The sequence below is a fragment of the Populus alba genome, chromosome 11 (genome assembly GCF_005239225.2).
Source record: "Populus alba chromosome 11, ASM523922v2, whole genome shotgun sequence".
Classification (NCBI taxonomy): Eukaryota; Viridiplantae; Streptophyta; class Magnoliopsida; order Malpighiales; family Salicaceae; genus Populus; species Populus alba.
In genome coordinates, this window is record NC_133294.1 from 16,726,180 (window position 1) to 16,743,441 (window position 17,262).

General features: G+C 36.9%; 2 protein-coding genes across 4 annotated transcripts; both read left to right on the forward strand.

Moving 5' to 3' along the window:
- The first annotated feature begins 6,686 nt into the window (after window positions 1–6,686).
- Window positions 6,687–9,804, forward strand: LOC118031653 (alpha-farnesene synthase). Its single transcript, XM_035036140.2, has 7 exons — window positions 6,687–6,940; window positions 7,132–7,399; window positions 7,531–7,900; window positions 8,336–8,554; window positions 8,644–8,785; window positions 8,926–9,177; window positions 9,381–9,804. The coding sequence occupies exons 1-7, from the start codon at window positions 6,785–6,787 to the stop codon at window positions 9,696–9,698; spliced, it is 1,725 nt and encodes a 574-aa protein (XP_034892031.1). The 5' UTR covers window positions 6,687–6,784; the 3' UTR covers window positions 9,699–9,804.
- Window positions 9,805–12,790: 2,986 nt separating this feature from the next.
- On the forward strand, window positions 12,791–16,309 carry LOC118031656 (uncharacterized). 3 transcript variants are annotated; one of them, XM_035036142.2, is made up of 6 exons: window positions 12,791–13,236; window positions 13,485–14,466; window positions 14,546–14,739; window positions 15,095–15,131; window positions 15,420–15,487; window positions 15,632–16,309. In XM_035036142.2, exons 1-6 carry the CDS (start codon window positions 13,136–13,138, stop codon window positions 16,110–16,112), a joined length of 1,863 nt encoding a protein of 620 aa, XP_034892033.1. In that variant the 5' UTR covers window positions 12,791–13,135; the 3' UTR covers window positions 16,113–16,309. The 3 variants fall into 3 exon arrangements, with proteins under 3 accessions (XP_034892033.1, XP_034892032.1, XP_034892034.1); XM_035036141.2 differs by having other exon boundaries at window positions 12,792–13,236; window positions 13,476–14,466; XM_035036143.2 differs by having other exon boundaries at window positions 12,793–13,232; window positions 13,476–14,466.
- Window positions 16,310–17,262: the final 953 nt, after the last annotated feature.

Below are 17,262 nucleotides of genomic sequence, written 5' to 3' on the forward strand. Positions count from 1 at the left end.
TAACCTAACCATCCTGGGCTAGGCTTGACCCAGCCCATATACTGTGGGCTGATGTTCAAGCCCATAATAAAAAAAGGGGCTGGTTACTATGGGGTGCACAGTAACCAACAAAATATAATTAGCTAGTTATTATGCGTACAGTAACTGTGCACATAGTAAAGTTACTATACGCATCGTAACCGAAATATAATTAGTTAGTTACTGTACACACAGTAACTAGCTAATTAATCTTCATGTGCACAGTATAATCTTCATTTGCTGCAGAACGTAAACGTTCTGCATGCAAATGAAGCTAAAGTGAAAAACGACAGGGAAATGGAGAAAGTTACTTGGAGCGGTAGTGATGCTGGCAACAACTGATGCGGCAGGGGTGGTGGTGGTGCCGTTGGTGGTTCGCGGTGGCTGTCAGTGCTGTTTTCCTCTCTCTCTCTCTCTCTCTCTCTTCTCTGTTTTACTCTCTTGTCTGCTTCTTCTTCTTCTATTTCGCTCTCTCTCTTCTCTTCTTTTTCTCTTCCCTCTCTCTTATGCTTTCCTTTTTTTGTCTCTCCCTTCTCTTTTCTTCCCTCTCTCTCGGTCCTCCTCCTTTTCTCTTCTCTTCCCCTGTTTTTATATGAGAAAAACAGGGGAGGGACGTGGTTGGGGCGGCTACTGTGCTGCCGCCCGTCCAACACGTGGAAAGCTTTGGGCAAGTAGGTGTCCATGGTGGGCGTCTTTTTGAGCAAAAGCAGGAAGGGAGGTTGGTGAAAAGTGGGGAAGAAAATCTTCTTCTTCCCCTGCCTCGCGCGTCCAGGGGAAGAAGAAGATGGTGTCGTTCAAAACGGCACCGTTTTGAGCTTTCTCTTCTTTTTTTTTTTGTATTTTTTTTTTTTATGGGGACCCAAAAATGGGTTACAACAGTTGCCCCCTTCTTTATAATGCTTACGGAGAAAAGATTTTGTATAGTAAGTGTTGTAAAGATAAACAAAATTGGTCTTCCAAAATTAGTCTTCTCAAAATTTGGTTGACCTAAAACGTCAACCGGACCCAAAGTCCTGTGTGTGGTTGGGCTAAACTGAGATTCCTTTCGCCAATCCCTTTAACCAGAAACTCAAATATTATGTGTGTGTGGTTAGGATAGACTGAGATTCCTTTCGTCAATCCCCTCTAACTAGAACCAAAATCCTGTGTGTGTGGTTAGGATAGACCGAGATTCCTTTCGCCAATCCCCTCTAACCAAAACCAAAATCTTATGTGGTTAGGATAGACTGAGATTCCTTTCACCAATCCCCTCTAACCAGAACCAAAATCCTATGTGGTTAGGATAGATTGAGATTCCTTTCGCCAATCCCTTCTAACCAGAACCAAAATCCGATATGGTTAGGATAGACTGAGATTCCTTTCGTCAATCCCCTCTAACCAGAACCAAAATCCTTTGCAATTAGGTTAAACTAAGATCCCTTCGTCAATCCCCTTTAACCATAACCAAAGTCTCTTCATGGCTAGGCTAAACTAAGATCCCTTCGCCGATCCCCTTTAACCATAACCAAAATCTGTGTGGTTAAGCTGAACTAAGATCCCTTCGCTGATCCCCTTTAACTAGAACCAAAATCCTTTGTAGTTAGGTTAAACTGAGATCCTTTCGCCGATCCCCTTTAACCATAACCAAAGTCTCTTCGTGGCTAGGTTAAACTGAGATCCCTTCGCCGATCCCTTTTAACCAGAGCCAAAATCTGTGTGGTTAAGCTGAACTGAGATCCCTTCTCCGATCCCTTTCAACCAGAACGAAAATCCTTTGCAGTTAGGTTAAACTGAGATCCCTTCGCCGATCCCCTTTAACCATAACCAAAGTCTCTTCATGGCTAGGCTAGGCTAAACTAAGATCCCTTCGCCGATCCCCTTTAACTAGAACCAAAATCTGTGTGGTTAAGCTGAACTGAGATCCCTTCACCGATCCCCTTCAACCAGAACCAAAATCCTTTACAGTTAGGTTAAACTAAGATCCCTTCGCCGATCCCCTTTAACCATAACCAAAGTCTCTTCATGGTTAGGTTAAACTGAGATCCCTTTGCCGATCCCCTTTAACCAGAACCAAAATCTGTGTGTTCAACCCTTTGTTTTTGTTGAAAAAAAGATGGTCTATTATCACGGGTGACCTGCCCACACACTCACACTTACCTTGGTCTATTTTCATGAGCGACCTGCCCACACATACTTAAAGTGACCTATTTTCAGGGGCCAGCCCACACACTCACACTGACACTGGTCGTGTTGTAATGGGTGACCTACCCAGGTGAAGGAATGGTCTCATTGTAATAAGTGACCTACCCAAATGGAAAAAGAAAGAGTGGTCATGTTGTAATGGGTGACCTACCCAGGTGGAGGAATGGTCTCATTGTAATGGGTGACCTACCCAGATAAAACATGGAGAATTGGGTCGAATTGTAATGGGTGACCTACCCAACTGGAATGGCGAGGGCTCAAGGGCGCACTTGAAAAGAGGTAGGGTTAGAAAAATACACTACCCAAGAGGTGAGGGATCAAAGGCACACTCGAAAAGAGGTAGGGTTAAAAAAAGTACTACCCAAGAGGTGAGGGCTCAAAGGCGCACTCAAAAGGAGCTAGGGTTAAAAAACGCACTACCAAAAGGATGGGGGCTAAAAGGCGCACTAAAAAAAGAGGTAGGGTTAGAAAACCCACTACCTAAGGGATGAGGGCTTAAAGGTGCGCTTAAAATGAAGACGATGGCTCAAAAGCGCACTCAAAATGAGGTAGGGTTAGAAAACGCACAACCCAAAGGGATGAGGGCTCAAAGGTGCACTTAAAAGGAGTTGAGGGCTTAAAAGCGCACTCAAAAGGAGGTAGGGTTAGAAAACGCACTACGAAAGGGATGAGGGCTCAAAGGCACACTCAAAATGGAGGTGAAGGCTTAAAGGCGCATTCAAAATGAGGTGAGGGCTCAAAGGCGCACTCAACATGAGGTAGGGTTAGAAAACGCACAACCCAAAGGGATGAGGGCTCAAAGGCGCACTCAAAAGGAGTTGAGGGCTTAAAGGCGCACTCAAAAGGAGGTAGGGTTAGAAAACACACTACCAAAGAGATAAGGGCTCAAAGGCACACTAAAAAATGGGTGTGAGTGCTAAAAAGCGCACTCAAAAGGAGGTGAGGGCACAAAGGCGTACCCAAAAGGAGGTGAAGGCTCGGAGGCGTATTCAAAATGAGGTAAGGTTAGAAAATGCACTACTAAAAGGATGAGGGCGCAAAGGCGCACTCAAAATGGAGGTGAGGGCTCAAAAGTGCACTCAAAAGAAGGTAGGGTTAGAAAACACACTACTGAAGGGATGATGATAAAACACTTATATGTCAATGTTGAAAGAAAATGCATTATGATTGATATGCATGTATACTTACCTGAGAAATATAGGCCCCCATTTCTTCATGGTGTCTTTCTTTTCTCTCAAAAGTTGTAGTGTTGGTAGTAAACTTCGATGGCTTTTCCACTTTTGCTTACTCGAGTTACATATTGTGATCTTAACCTCTAGGAAGGGTTTGATGTCATCATACATCTTTGTCCTTCACCTTTTATCTCAAGAGTTGCCAATTTTGCCCAACATTTTCCTTCGAAAAGGAATCATGAAGCCAGCCCTACTATGTGTTTTTTATTGCCCCCCAGCTTGATCATGCCCCTCAAGTGTTCAAATTGGGTTTACTTTGGGGTGATGATATGTGAAAGTAAGTTTAGGTTTTTTGTACAATGAAATGTTTTCATGCAAAATTTTTGGAACTTCCAAGTTATTCCATCCACAAAACTCATTTTGACATTGGTTAAAAATAAACTTGTTCTAAAAAATTCAAGCGATTCCTATGGATAGGTTTCTTGAAGTGATGAAAGCTTTTGTTTTGCTTTTAGGTTTAAGATGAAGTGACATCTGGTTGGTCATAAAAGGTTTGAATTTCAATTTGAGAGTTATTGAGAACCGAATTGATTCAAAGCATTTATTTTATTTGCATGAATAATGATTTGACTCGCACATGAAAGCACTGTCTACCAATCTAGATTGCTTGCCTTTGATCAGAAAGGGCTTTATCAGGTATGTAATGTAGGCTTTGGTTATTGGTTACGAAGAAAAGAATATTTTACAGGCTCAGAAGGTGTTTAAGGGATTTCAAGACTAGGGATCACTTGTGCTTGTTTCCTGATCTTTTGTCTTTTGGATTTGCTTTTTTTCTTTTCAAAATAGTCTTCATACCCCCTAGTGTCGGGTTTAGGCTTTTCTCTTTGTTTTCTTCATTTTTGTTTGGTTGAGCACAATCATATCAGTTGTTTTTATAAGAAGTTCAAATTTTTTAGATCCTTTAGATCTTCTTCTTTCTTTTCTTAACCAATCGCTGCTTTATTTAGATGATAATGAAAGATTAAAAATTACATGATCAATTCCAGTACCCATCTTCACTGCTTTGTCTGGATGGTAAAAACCAAAAAACTCTCTTATTTTGACCCCAGTGTGGGGTATGATCCTAGTCAAGGTTATTTCCAAAAAACATTACTAGGCTCAAAATGGGACTGCAAAGAATATATTTCAGCCTTGTGAAAGGATTATCAAAGATGGCATTTCCTCATCTCAAACTCATGCATTGAGGATCGATAGGTCTTACTTTCATGCGTGTATGCAAAGTGATTTATTCAGTCCAATAAAACTCAGCTTTTGAGTCACCTCACAGTGTTGTTTGTCTTTGTTGTCTTTTTTCTTTCAAGTTTTCTAGGTATATATGTACCTATTTAAGGAATCACTTGAATTTCCAAAATGCATTTGTTTTAGAAAAATATCAACATGATTTTTGTTTTTTTGTGAGCAAAGTTGCACTCAAAATGTTATTTACATGTAATAACAACAAAGAAGAGTGTGATGTGAACACAAGAAAACACATGATCTTATTGCACAAGAAAAACTCGTTAACAGATAAAGTCTTGTTCAAAGGCATTAACAAAAGGCCATAACAAGGCAGATTTCTTTCCTCTATTTTGGCGAATTTGCTCTTAAGCTAGCTTCCTCTCAAAAGTTCTGTGCAGGGGACTTAAACACAATGTGGAACAACACCACGATCAAATTTTGAGTCCTACAAAAGTTCATGCTATCATGTTGTACCATTGATGCTTTCCAATTCCCCAAACATTCCATCCTAGTATGCTTCAAGCATGATTAGGCAACGGGTTCGTATTTACATTGAGGGTGTCTTCCAATTCTATCCACCTGGTCTTGATTAATTGCAAAAGCTTTTTCTTGAAAGCATTGCAGGTATGGATGCTATGCCCAATAATACCAGCATGGTATTCACAATTAAGTTCTGGCTTGTACTAATTAGGATAAGGTGATTGCAGAGGTGTTAGAGGTTTTGGAGGTATCTGCCCGATGCTCAATAGCTTTAGATACATCTCACTTAGGGGTAGTGGTAGTGGAGGTAGTTGTTCTTGAATCCTTTGGGAATTTCCAATTTGGCTTTTGGCTTGAAAGTTTTGGGGTTCAGTTTTTTTGATGTTGGCAATATGGGATGGAGTATGGTACTTTTGGGATGAATTTTTCCTACCCCTATAGCTATCTTCAACATGGTGGACCTCTTTTCTTTCGAAGCCTCTTTTCTCGGTGGGCGCTGAAATTCTACCACTCTTGACACCTTGTTGTATGCGTTCACATACTATCACAGCATCAGTGAATTGTTAGGCTGAACTACCCATCATATGTTTGTAATATGGTGCTTTGAGTGTGTTGGCAAATAAAGAGACCATCTCTTTGTCCATAAGTGGGGGATGTACTTGAGCAGCTGATTCTCGCCATCTTTGAGCATATTCCCTTATGCTTTCTTTATCCTTTTTCTCTATATTGGACAAACTGGTTCTGTCGGGCGCAATGTCCATGTTGTACTTGTATTGCTTGACGAAAGCATCCACAAGATCTTTCCAGTTGTGAATTTTTGTGTTATCCAATCTCATGTACCAACTCAAAGTTGCCCCACTTAAACTGTCTTGGAAAAAGTGCATTAGTAATCTATAACAGTTAATTATGAATTAGATTATATGATTTTTTCTATAAAACTAATTAATCAAAGAGTTATTTTTTAAAAAAAAAAAACACAAGAAGAATTGGTTTTTTTAACATTATAAAAGAAAAATGAATATTTTTATTGAAAATTAATATAATGATTAAAGCATATATAATATTTTGTTTGACATAGAATTGGTTTAATTTTTTTATTTTACTATTAAATTTATTTGAAGAAATAATTGAATGATTGAATAAATCATAATTTAATTATATTATCTTTTTAGAAGTGAATATTTTTTTACAATAATTACAAATCCTTTTTAACATGATTTTAATCAGTTGATAAGTCATAATTTTAAATCAGTTTTAAAAAATCAATCTTCATTATAAACTAAAGTGAAAATAAAGATTAATTATAATTTTGATTAATTTATTGTTTTAAAAATTACTAAATAATCTTTTTACAATTTGTTCTCTCGTCTCTAATCAACTAAATATAATACAAAAAAATTTATTGTCAAATACAAGTCCAACTTCGTCTTCATGTGTTGAATATTAGCAGCCTCAAACGGTTCCTTCGCGGAATAAAAAATGAAAAGATCTACGCAAAATTCAGTTTTGTCACTGCGGGTCCTTTTCTGCCTATATATACTCGTCCGAAGATTGAAGGATCGCAAGCCAACCACTCTCTCTCCCAAAATCCAGCCATTTTTTATATAAACTTTTTCTCGTATCCCTTGATTCCTCCCACACTCCTTCCAACAATCATGGAATACAAGCAACAAGTGCAAGTTGAGCAAAATTCTTTGCAATACCAGAACAACTCCGAAGACACTGATACGAGACAAGAAAGGCGGTCTGCCAATTATAAACCAAATATTTGGAAATATGATTTCCTACAATCTCTTTCTAGCAAATATGACGTGAGATCTTAATCCCTTTTCTCCTTTAAAATATTTGAAAAACGTTACCTCAAAAAAAAAACAAAAGAATTCTTGGTGCCTCTATTTATACTTAATGTGTTGAGCTTAATGTCTTAAATGATTAAAGACTACGACTGTAATTAAATCAAATAATGGTTAAGACTAAGCTTCAGAATGTGATGTTTTTGCAGGAAGAGCAATACCGAAGGGTGACTGAGAAGCTGAGGGAGGAAGTTAAGATCATTTTTGTGGAAGCAGTGGACTTATTGGCTAAGTTGAAGCTTGTTGATAGCGTCATAAAGCTTGGCCTGGGGAGTTACTTTGAGGAAGAAATCAAACAATCTCTAGACATCATAGCAGCTTCGTTCAAGAATCAAAATCCCAACGTGGAAGAGAATCTTTATGTCACTGCCTTACGCTTCAAGCTCCTCAGGCTTCACGGATATGAAGTTTCACAAGGTGAAAATACTGGGAGAGGTTCCTTTCGCTCTCAAAACTGACCATATAATAATATAGACTTATTATTATATTAATTAACATGGAGAAATTATTCAATTATGCTAACTTGAATTTGATTATCTGGAATTCAGGTGTCTTCAATGGCTTTTTCGATGGCACTTTTGACAGAAGCAAATGCACAGATGTTAGGGGCTTGATCGAGCTCTTCGAGGCCTCACATTTAGCCAACGAGGGTGAAGCTACGCTGGAAGACGCTAAAGCCTTTTCAGCTAGAATTTTAAGTAATATAAATTGTAGTGCCATTGAAAGCGACCTTGCAAAACATGTGGTGCATGTCTTAGAACTTCCTTCCCACTGGAGAGTGTTGTGGTTTGATGTCAAATGGCACATCAAAGCGTACGAAAATGACAAGCAAACAAATAGACATTTACTTGCCTTGGCTAAAGTGAACTTCAACATGGTCCAAGCCACGCTCCAAAAAGATCTGAGGGATGTTTCCAGGTAAACTTCTACAAAAGCACCTCACTTTTTTCACTTCTTTTTATATATCAAGGAGCAGAATTATTAATGTCCATACATATATACATGGGACTGGGACCCTCCAAGTAAAAGCTAAAAATGGAATCCATATCATATCCATAACTTTTTTTTTCTATCCATAACTTTTTTTTTCTACCCAAAACCAAGTGTACGATGAACTCCTAAAAAGGGTTTTATATTATCTCTAATATGATGAAGTGATATTTAGCAAAATTAGAAAATGGTTACCTCATAACTAAGACTCAATGGATAACCCTAGAGAAGGTAAAAAGGAGTCCAAGTGCAAGCAAATCTCGCAAGGGCAGACATGCAAGAACAACTGATATACAAAATTAACACAAGGGACTTTGTGATTACAACAACGCAACAAAGTTAAGGTTTTCGTTGTTCTTGTAGGTGGTGGAGGAATTTGGGTGTAATAGAGAATCTAAGCTTCACAAGGGACCGACTGGTTGAGAGCTTCTTGTGCACTGTGGGACTTGTATTTGAGCCTAAGTACAGCAGCTTTAGGAAGAGGCTCACTAAAGTCATAATCATGATTCTAATTATAGATGATGTGTATGATGTTTATGGTTCTCTGCACGAGCTGCAGCAATTCACCAAAGGTGTCAGCAGGTTAGTATTGACATCATAAAAAAATAAGAACTTCTAGGTGATGTTTGTGGTTCTCTGCTAAATCTAATCGTTCGTTCTAAATTGATTAGGTGGGATACCGGTGAAGTTCAAGAACTGCCAGAATGTATGAAGATTTGTTTTCAAGCCCTCTATGATATAACTAATGAAATGGCTCTCGAAATGAGAAGGGAGAAATATGGGAGTAAAGCTCTACCTCACCTAAAGAAAGTGGTAATCATCTACACTAACATAATGTTTTGCATAAAATATTTTCTATAAGTGGAACATTTTACACAGAAACAAACGGAATCTAAGCTTTCATATCATTTCCATGTCCATCGGCACCGTTTGATTCCTTTATGGTTTTTTAGTGGGCAGAGTTTTGCAAAGCAATGTTCATGGAGGCAAGATGGTTCAATGAAGGATACACACCTTCCTTGCAAGAGTATTTGAGCAATGCATGGGTTTCATCATCAGGCACTGTGATTTCAGTTCACTCATTTTTCTCTCTAATGACTGAGCTAGAGACAGAAGAGATATCGAATTTTCTCGAGAAAAATCAAGATTTGGTGTACAACATTTCTCTCATAATTCGGCTTTGCAATGATCTTGGGACTTCTGTGGTAATCATTATTTCCTAATTAATTCCAAAGCCTATACTAGAATTCATTTTTTTTTCCTTTCAAATTTTGGGCGAGTTGCAAATGCAGCCCCTGGTTTAATTATATAGCTATTCAATAATTCCCACCATGGGAAATTTTGAAAAACAAAAATTACACAAGCAGGAGAGGGACTAATCATTAAAATGTACAATGTCTTGCTACAGGCAGAGCAAGAGAGAGGAGATGCTGCTTCATCGGTAGTGTGCTATATGCGAGAAGTGAATGTTTCGGAGGAAGTTGCGAGGAATCATATAAATAACATAATAAAGAAAACATGGAAGAAAATAAATGGACACTGCTTCACAAAATCTACTACACTGCAATTGCTTGTTAATATCAACACCAATATGGCACGGGTGGTCCATAACCTCTACCAACATGGAGATGGGTTTGGTGTTCAAGATCGCCATGAGAATAAAAAGCAGATCCTCACCCTCCTTGTTGAACCTTTCAAGCTAGATTTACCAGAATTTTCTTTTTAAAGTAAACTCATCAACAATATCATTATTGATGAGCCATAGTATCCTTTAAATGAAGTGATTGTAATTTCTTTTCCCTTTTTTTTTTTAAGAGTGCAATTATTGGGTATTAGGGTGCTTAACCCAAGCTAGTTACCAAGAAATTATTACTTGTGCTTGGTAACAAAGCTAATCACTATGGTCAACTGGAAAAAAAAATGATGGCAAATAAAACCCAAGAAATATATAGAAGGATTGGGCACTGGTCTTCACTCTTTGGTAGATTTGAGCAGTCGCTATCTCCGGCACTTCACTTAACTAAGCATTTACTCAAATAATCTCTCTACATTTATATGGTATATGGTTACTGTTTTGAAACAAAGAAAAATATAGGTTATAGGAATAAAAAGAACATGTTTTTTTTTTTTAAATATAAAAATTCATTTCAAAACTGTTTTGAAAAATATTCATTTTATATTTTTATTTCTATTTTTTAACTAAATAAATTTTTATCTTTATTTTTTCATATTTTCTATTCCAAAACGTAATTAATAAATGTTACATTAAGGACCATTGCCTCATCATTTGCTCAAATATATCTCTCAAGTTTTAACATTTAACTCCTCAATTATACTCTATCTTGGTGCGTTGATTTTGACAACAATTTATCGTCTGAGTTTTACATGTAGTTTTTCACAATGTAGTTACTATCCATTCACCATAGTTAATAGATTTTGAAGGAAAAATCCATCTAATAATCTTTTTAATTTTACTGACTACATATGTACGACATGTTGCATAAATTTTATGTTCATATATGATATTAAAAACTAAATCAAACTTGAATTAAAATCCTCGAGCAATTCAATCGTTCAAGTGCCTTATATATATATATATATATTCAATTCAAAATTATAAGATATAGTTGGATGGAGACATATATTATGATAGCGTTTGATTACTATAACTAGAATAAAAAGATAGAGATAAAAAAGATAAAAATATATTTAATTAAAAAGATAGAAACAAGAACATAAAAATAAGTTTTTTAAAAAATAATTTTAGACTGATTTTATGTATCTTTATAAACATTATTTTTTATTTGTTTTTCTTAAAATATTCTTGTAAAAAACTCTCAATTGTAAGATTATCCAATTAAAAAATGTTAGGATAAAAATAATAATTATTATAGTTTTAAATTCTAACTCGAGGGTTAATTTGAGATGAAATTTAGATCGCAAGTCGAGTTAACTGTATCAATATAAAAATAAAAATTATCATTTATAATTTTAAAATTAGATTGGTACTCATAATTGAAGTGTTTTACTTTGCATGTGCTTCGTTAGCTTGTAAAATTGATTGATAAATGACATGTTGGCATGCTTTTGTTTGATTTGAAAACCTATCGAATTAATACATCGAACTTGGAATTGAATGATTTTTTTGTCAATTTCTACGGACGTTGATGGTGGGTGGCTCTATTCCCAGAAAAAAAATGCCTTAGGTCACGTCTTTAGTTATTGCAAGGTCAGGGATAGAAGTTTAGAAATGATTTTGTGGTTTATATGCTTAGAGAATGCCTGATTTTTATCATTATTAAATCTATGATTGCAATATTGCTAATATTTTTTAGTGAAAAAAATATTTAAATTGTGTGAAAGTTTAAAGTTATTGACATAAACTCTAGAGATTTTTTAAGAGAAACAAGTGGGTGATCAATGCCTTGTTGTGATGAAGGTAAGAGGATGAGATGCTGGTGTGACGTAAAGAGGAATTTGGGAAATAATGCTACTTAGCTAAATAAATGTCTTGTTACACTTGTACATGCATAATTTACTATTAGAATAGACTAAATTTTTTAACCGCGGTAAGCTATGGACCATATCAAAATCCATCTAATAATCTTTTTAATTTTACTGACTACATATATACGACATGTTGCATAAATTTTATGTTTAATTTTTTTTTTGGATTCGAGAAAAACCCACCACCCGAAAAGCGCATTTTATGAGCTCAGGTGAGTGAGTAAAACTCCGGCTGTCCCAGGCTCTTACAAGAGATACACGTCCTGACTCAAATTCAAGACTTGTTGTGTAAATTTCAAACCCTTTACCACCACGTTATGCCTTCTAGGGACAAATTTTATGTTCATATATAATATCAAAAACCAAATCAAACTTGAATTAAAAACCTCGAGCAAGCAATTCAATTGTTCAAGTGCTTTATCACACACATATATATATTATTTTATATATTTTTTTCAATGTAGATGGATTTTAAATGGATGTCGTGTTGATTTATTAGGTTATCTAAGTAATGTTGTGTTAGTTTGCTTTTGAGACTCAACTTGGGCTAATGAATATCTACTACACTTTTAATAACAATGATTTTGATAATTTTATTTTATTTATTTATTAATATAGAATATGGTAGTGCATGTTTGGGAGGTGGAAGAGTGACAATTAAATCTTCGGCTATGGACTCATGGATATTCTTAGGGATTCGCATTCTTATAGTTTCAGTGAGCCCGGCCCTAGTATATAGAGGTTGCATTTGCGTGGGCTAGTCCTACTTTCTTTTTTGTTATTTCTTATTGGGCTTCCATTTTTAAATATGTAAATGGGCTTCAATTTTACAAATTACAAATTCCTGATGTTTGTGAGAACAAATTCATGAAGGATTAAAACAATAGAAAACAAATTTCCAGGAGGATGGCAGGAGAAAAAAAAAATTTTAATTTAATTTTATATTTTTTAAAATAGTATATTTTTATTTCTAAATAAATAGGAATAATTGGCAAAATCATTTAGTTTGATATAATTTTTTTTATAATTTATATTTTATATCCTGAATCAAATAAAAAAGTCAAATAAAATTTATTATTGAAGATTTAAACTATTATTTAATATATAATCTATTTAATAAAATATATAATTTATAAAAATAAAAAAAATAAAACTCAGATCAAGAAGGTTTTGTAATTATCTGAAAAAATTAAAATAATTAATCTATTCAACCGTAATCTAAACTTTATTTTGATAATAAATTGAGCAGAATTTAATAATATATCAAGGATATGTTTTTTTATTTCTTGTATTGAAATGTCAAAATTCTTGAATGTAAATGTGTGTGTGTGTAAACGTGGAATCAGATCCCACAAAACTGTACGGGCAGAGGGTAGAAGCAAAACCAAATCTAGAGAGAAGTAGCAGAAAGAAGCTTAAAAGCAAGCGACCACGAGGTTCGTCGATAGAGGACAGGCAAAGGCAACCATCGAAATCCTGCTGCTTTTCTCACAATTTCTTACCTAAAGAATCGTGGGTTTCTCGTCTTATTCTTTGCTGCACTCGTCTTTGTTTCCCATAAATTGTTAAAGATATCATTCAAATTTTGGTAGAAAGGCCTTGGAATCTTTACATAAACAAAAACATATAATTGGGAGAGAAAGGAACAGAGAAATAATGTCAAAGAAGAAAGCTTTTAGTGGCCATACAATGAGTCTTAAGGACTTTCATGGTGGCTCTATCCCTACCAATCTCCCTTTGCCTTCTGCTCCTGGTGTGTAAGTCCCAATTCTTGCTTCTTTCTTATTTCTAATTTCATTATTGCTGAGTTTTTAATTTTGATTGTCACCATTGTAATTATGTTATTGAAGTCTTGAGGTGAACCCAGATGGGATCTTTAGTTATTTGATGTTGAATTCACATAAATGTCGAGTCTTTATTGTTAGTTGTCACTAATTGTAAGTGCTGGATGTGAAAGTTGCAATCTTTATATTGATTTTGGTTTGTCTTTGATAAGAATTGTTAGGTCTAATGATTGGCCTGGTCATGACCGGCTGAATTCATGGGGAGGTCGAATGAATCGTCCTGATCACTGGGTTAGGCCCCATTCATCCCCAGCCACCAGGCATTGGGATGATAAAACTCCGTTTCTTAGTCGTAATGTATGCATTGGTCGTCACTTTGATGAGGAAGAAAGGAAACCCTTGGATGGTTTTTCAGGTCCACGCCAGACTTTCAGTGATGAGAGTTTTCGAGTTGCACCAAGTAAGGTAGAGTTGATGCCAGAGGCTGCTTTGAGTGGGGAGGTAACTGCTTCATATATGGCAGCTTCAACTGCAGAGTCACATGCAAGGAGGGTTCATGAGAGAGCTCATGTGGAGGTGCATTCACAGAATGTAGGAGATACTGTTGGTTTGAGAGTTGGTGGGTCATATGCAAATGCATGGACAGTTAGGAAGGAGTTGGTCATGGGCATTAATGAGCCACTGCAGTCGACCTGGTCAGAAACAAGTGCCATGTCGAAGTTGGCTCATGCAAGTGCATTGGAAAAGGTTTCTTCAGGAAGATGGCAGACAAATCCTTCAATGCATAATCAGACAAATGCTGAGGTTGTTGAACATCTGGAAACGGATAAAGATATAGGTAACATGGGTTCTGATGGTTATTCATATAATAGGATGAACGTGGCAGGTGAGACAGGAATTTCTGATGCAATGTTGTCAAGGCATGTGGAAAGGGGTCTGACTGTTGAGGATAGGATCCCGGGTCATGGGAAGGAGTTTGCTGCTCGTGACAGGGACAGGGCTCCTTTGCCTTCAGAATTGAAAGAGAGAAACCCATTAACTCATGTTGACAGGGTTCAACTGCCATGTTCGGATGTCAAATTTGGCAGGTCTATAGTGCAGCCCCCTGTGCGCCTTGAAGCATCAGAGCGACCTAAGGTGAAGTTGCTTCCAAGAATAAAGCCATTGGAGGTTTCAGAACTTCCTGTCCCCCATCATATGCAGGTAGATTCATAACATCCTAGCCATGGTGGGTTTACTTTTAAGTTCACTCTGGTAACTTCTGTGAAGCTGTTGAATATAGGAGAACCAACTGCCAAGCAACCCGGCTCATGGTTATGCTATTACTAGTGAAGAGTTGCACCCAAATGTTAATGCTGCAAAACTTCCTTCAGTTGGTGTTGAGACTGAGAATCAAATGGTGGAGCGGCAAAAATTGAATTTGAAGCCACGGTCACAGCCTCTTGAACAGTTAGATGGGAACGTTGAAAGGGAAAGGTAGGGATTTCATTTTGTATTGTTGTATTATTGCTGCTCTGTCTGTTATTGAAAAGACTAAATGTTCAAACTGTTTTGAAATGATAATTTTATTCTTAGTAGAAGTAGAGCTTATGATTTCCTTGAGCTCAACTCAAACGTGAGCAGAGCTTGAATCCCATCATAGTGTGTCCAATCTGAATGTGATGATCCCAATATTTGGTTTGGTTGAACTCATTCGCTGTCCCATATGCATCTCCATTTCACAGAAGTTTGATGCAATTCTTTTTTTTCCATGGCTTTTTAGTATCTTTCATAATGTGGTTGGTGCTTTCTGTTTATAAGCAATAACAGATGGTATCTTTGATTGATGCAGGAAACTGTTATTTGGTGGTGCTCGGCCACGTGAAGTAGTGAGTTGATTTGTTTTCTCCATGCTGGGAGTACAGGAACGAAATTCATGATCGATTTTAACATTGTTATTTACAGAGATAGTTGATCTGTTTATTATTGACTCAAATGTTGCCCTCAAAAGTTTTTTGGCTTGCACTTACTACCTTTATTACACAGGAAAGATAAAGGCAAAAAGCCTAAAGAAACCCTTTCTTTCTTCAGCCAATTTATTTGTTAAAGCCTTTAATTTTGTTTTGCCTCTCTAGTTCTCATGTTGAGCTTGATGACATTGCCAATACACTTTTCAGGTTTTGAAAGAGCGAGGAATAGATGATGCTGCCATGATCAACCATGATTTGGTTCGGCATTTAGACAGGTAGCAGCATTACCTTTCTCAGTGTTATAATGTGATTATGTTGGGTAGCAGCTTTACTTTTCTCATGTGGTCAGGTTTTATTATTTTGTCTAACAATAGTGTAAGTTTCATTTGTTTCCTCAATTATTCATGTTATGCATGAAGGACCAAGCATGATGTTGTTAAGACTCTGAGAGTTACTGAGCATGCAACTCCTACACGTAATGGTCAAAGAACAGACACTCTTCCTCTGGATCAAAGGATTGTAAAGAAATTTGAGCGGAAGGATCAGCAGGTAGACACTGAGAGAGTGGATGTCCAGAGAAGAAACTGGCATAATGAGAACTGGAGGAACAATAGGGAGACTGGGAGGAGGCAGCAGAATCAGCAGCAGAAGGAAAGACAGCCTTCACCAGAGACCTGGCGCAACCATGTCGAGCAACCAAAACCTGCCTCCCCTGATACAGGTTTGCGCTATGGGAAAATAGCTTCAGCTCTGGAGCTTGCCCAAGCATTCTCAAGATCATTTTCTGATCGAAAATTAGCTGATCGATGTTCTGGCCAAAGGAACCTCCCTGGCAATGTGAGGATGCCTTTTTCCCGTCTGATGGCCCCAACCCCTAGGCCTCAGATAAATGGCTACTAATTTGCGACTGATATTATCGGTTTGCAGTAAGAAGATAGTGTCGATGGATTAGTCGTTGCTGTTGATATTTCAACATTCCCGAGGAATGAATATTGATGACTATTCAAAATTGATTGCAATTTTATAGATTGTGTTGGGTCCATATCCTTAACTTCGTCACCCTTTTGTTTATTTTTTCGACATCTGTATTCTTCATTTTTTTCCTGAGAGGAAAAGGTCTTCTGTGATATGTTTCATTTGCATATCCAATATACGAGTGGAGGCTGTTGTGCAAATCATCGGATAAAAAAAAAAAAATGCATGGTTGACAAAATAATAGTTTGCTGTTTATTGCTGACTATCTATGATCATTACTTTCATATTCAGCACAAGTGGTTATTAGCATAGAGTTTCATTTATAATAGAAACATAAGCTATAAAAATCATACTAGATACTCTTCATAGAAGATGGGTTTGGTAAGCAGATGGAACTGCGGACATGACTAGATTGGATGAGACAGGATGGCACTAGACAGGACAACACTGTCTCATTTACTAAAAATCCCTAATGAAAATTTGGGAAAACCTGGCCCTATAAGGAAGGTTTATCAAAATGTGGATAAACTGATATTTGTAGTGAAGGTTTGTCCAGGAGGAGCTCACAGCTTCTACTTCGCCCAGTTTAATTCTCTTCTCAAGCAATGGGTATGGAACTAGAGAAAAAGTTTGTGCTGCACATACAGTTGAATTTGTCGATGTCGATACTGGTCAGCTTCTTCTTCTGTTCTTGTTGGTAGGATCCAAAAACGTGTATGCTGCACTTACAGTTGAATTTGTGGATCCTGGTCAGCTTCTTCTTCCATTCTTTTTGGTGGATCCAATATCCTTCAAGAAATGGAGTTCTTGGAGTCAAGCCACTACAATAACACACGCCATAAGTGACGGAAAAGGCTAAGGCGATTAGGTCAGGTGAGGTTTTCACATGGGAAAACAAAATAAAGACAACAACATGGATCTTGAGGAAAGCCAATAAAGAATCGGGATAAATAATTTCGGATTTCGAGCTTCTTCATGTTCTTGGACCCCCCCCCCCGGGAAACCAACCACAATTCCACAAGCAAGGATTTATTACTCTCAAGTTTCATTCACTGGTCCTATACATTGCTGTATG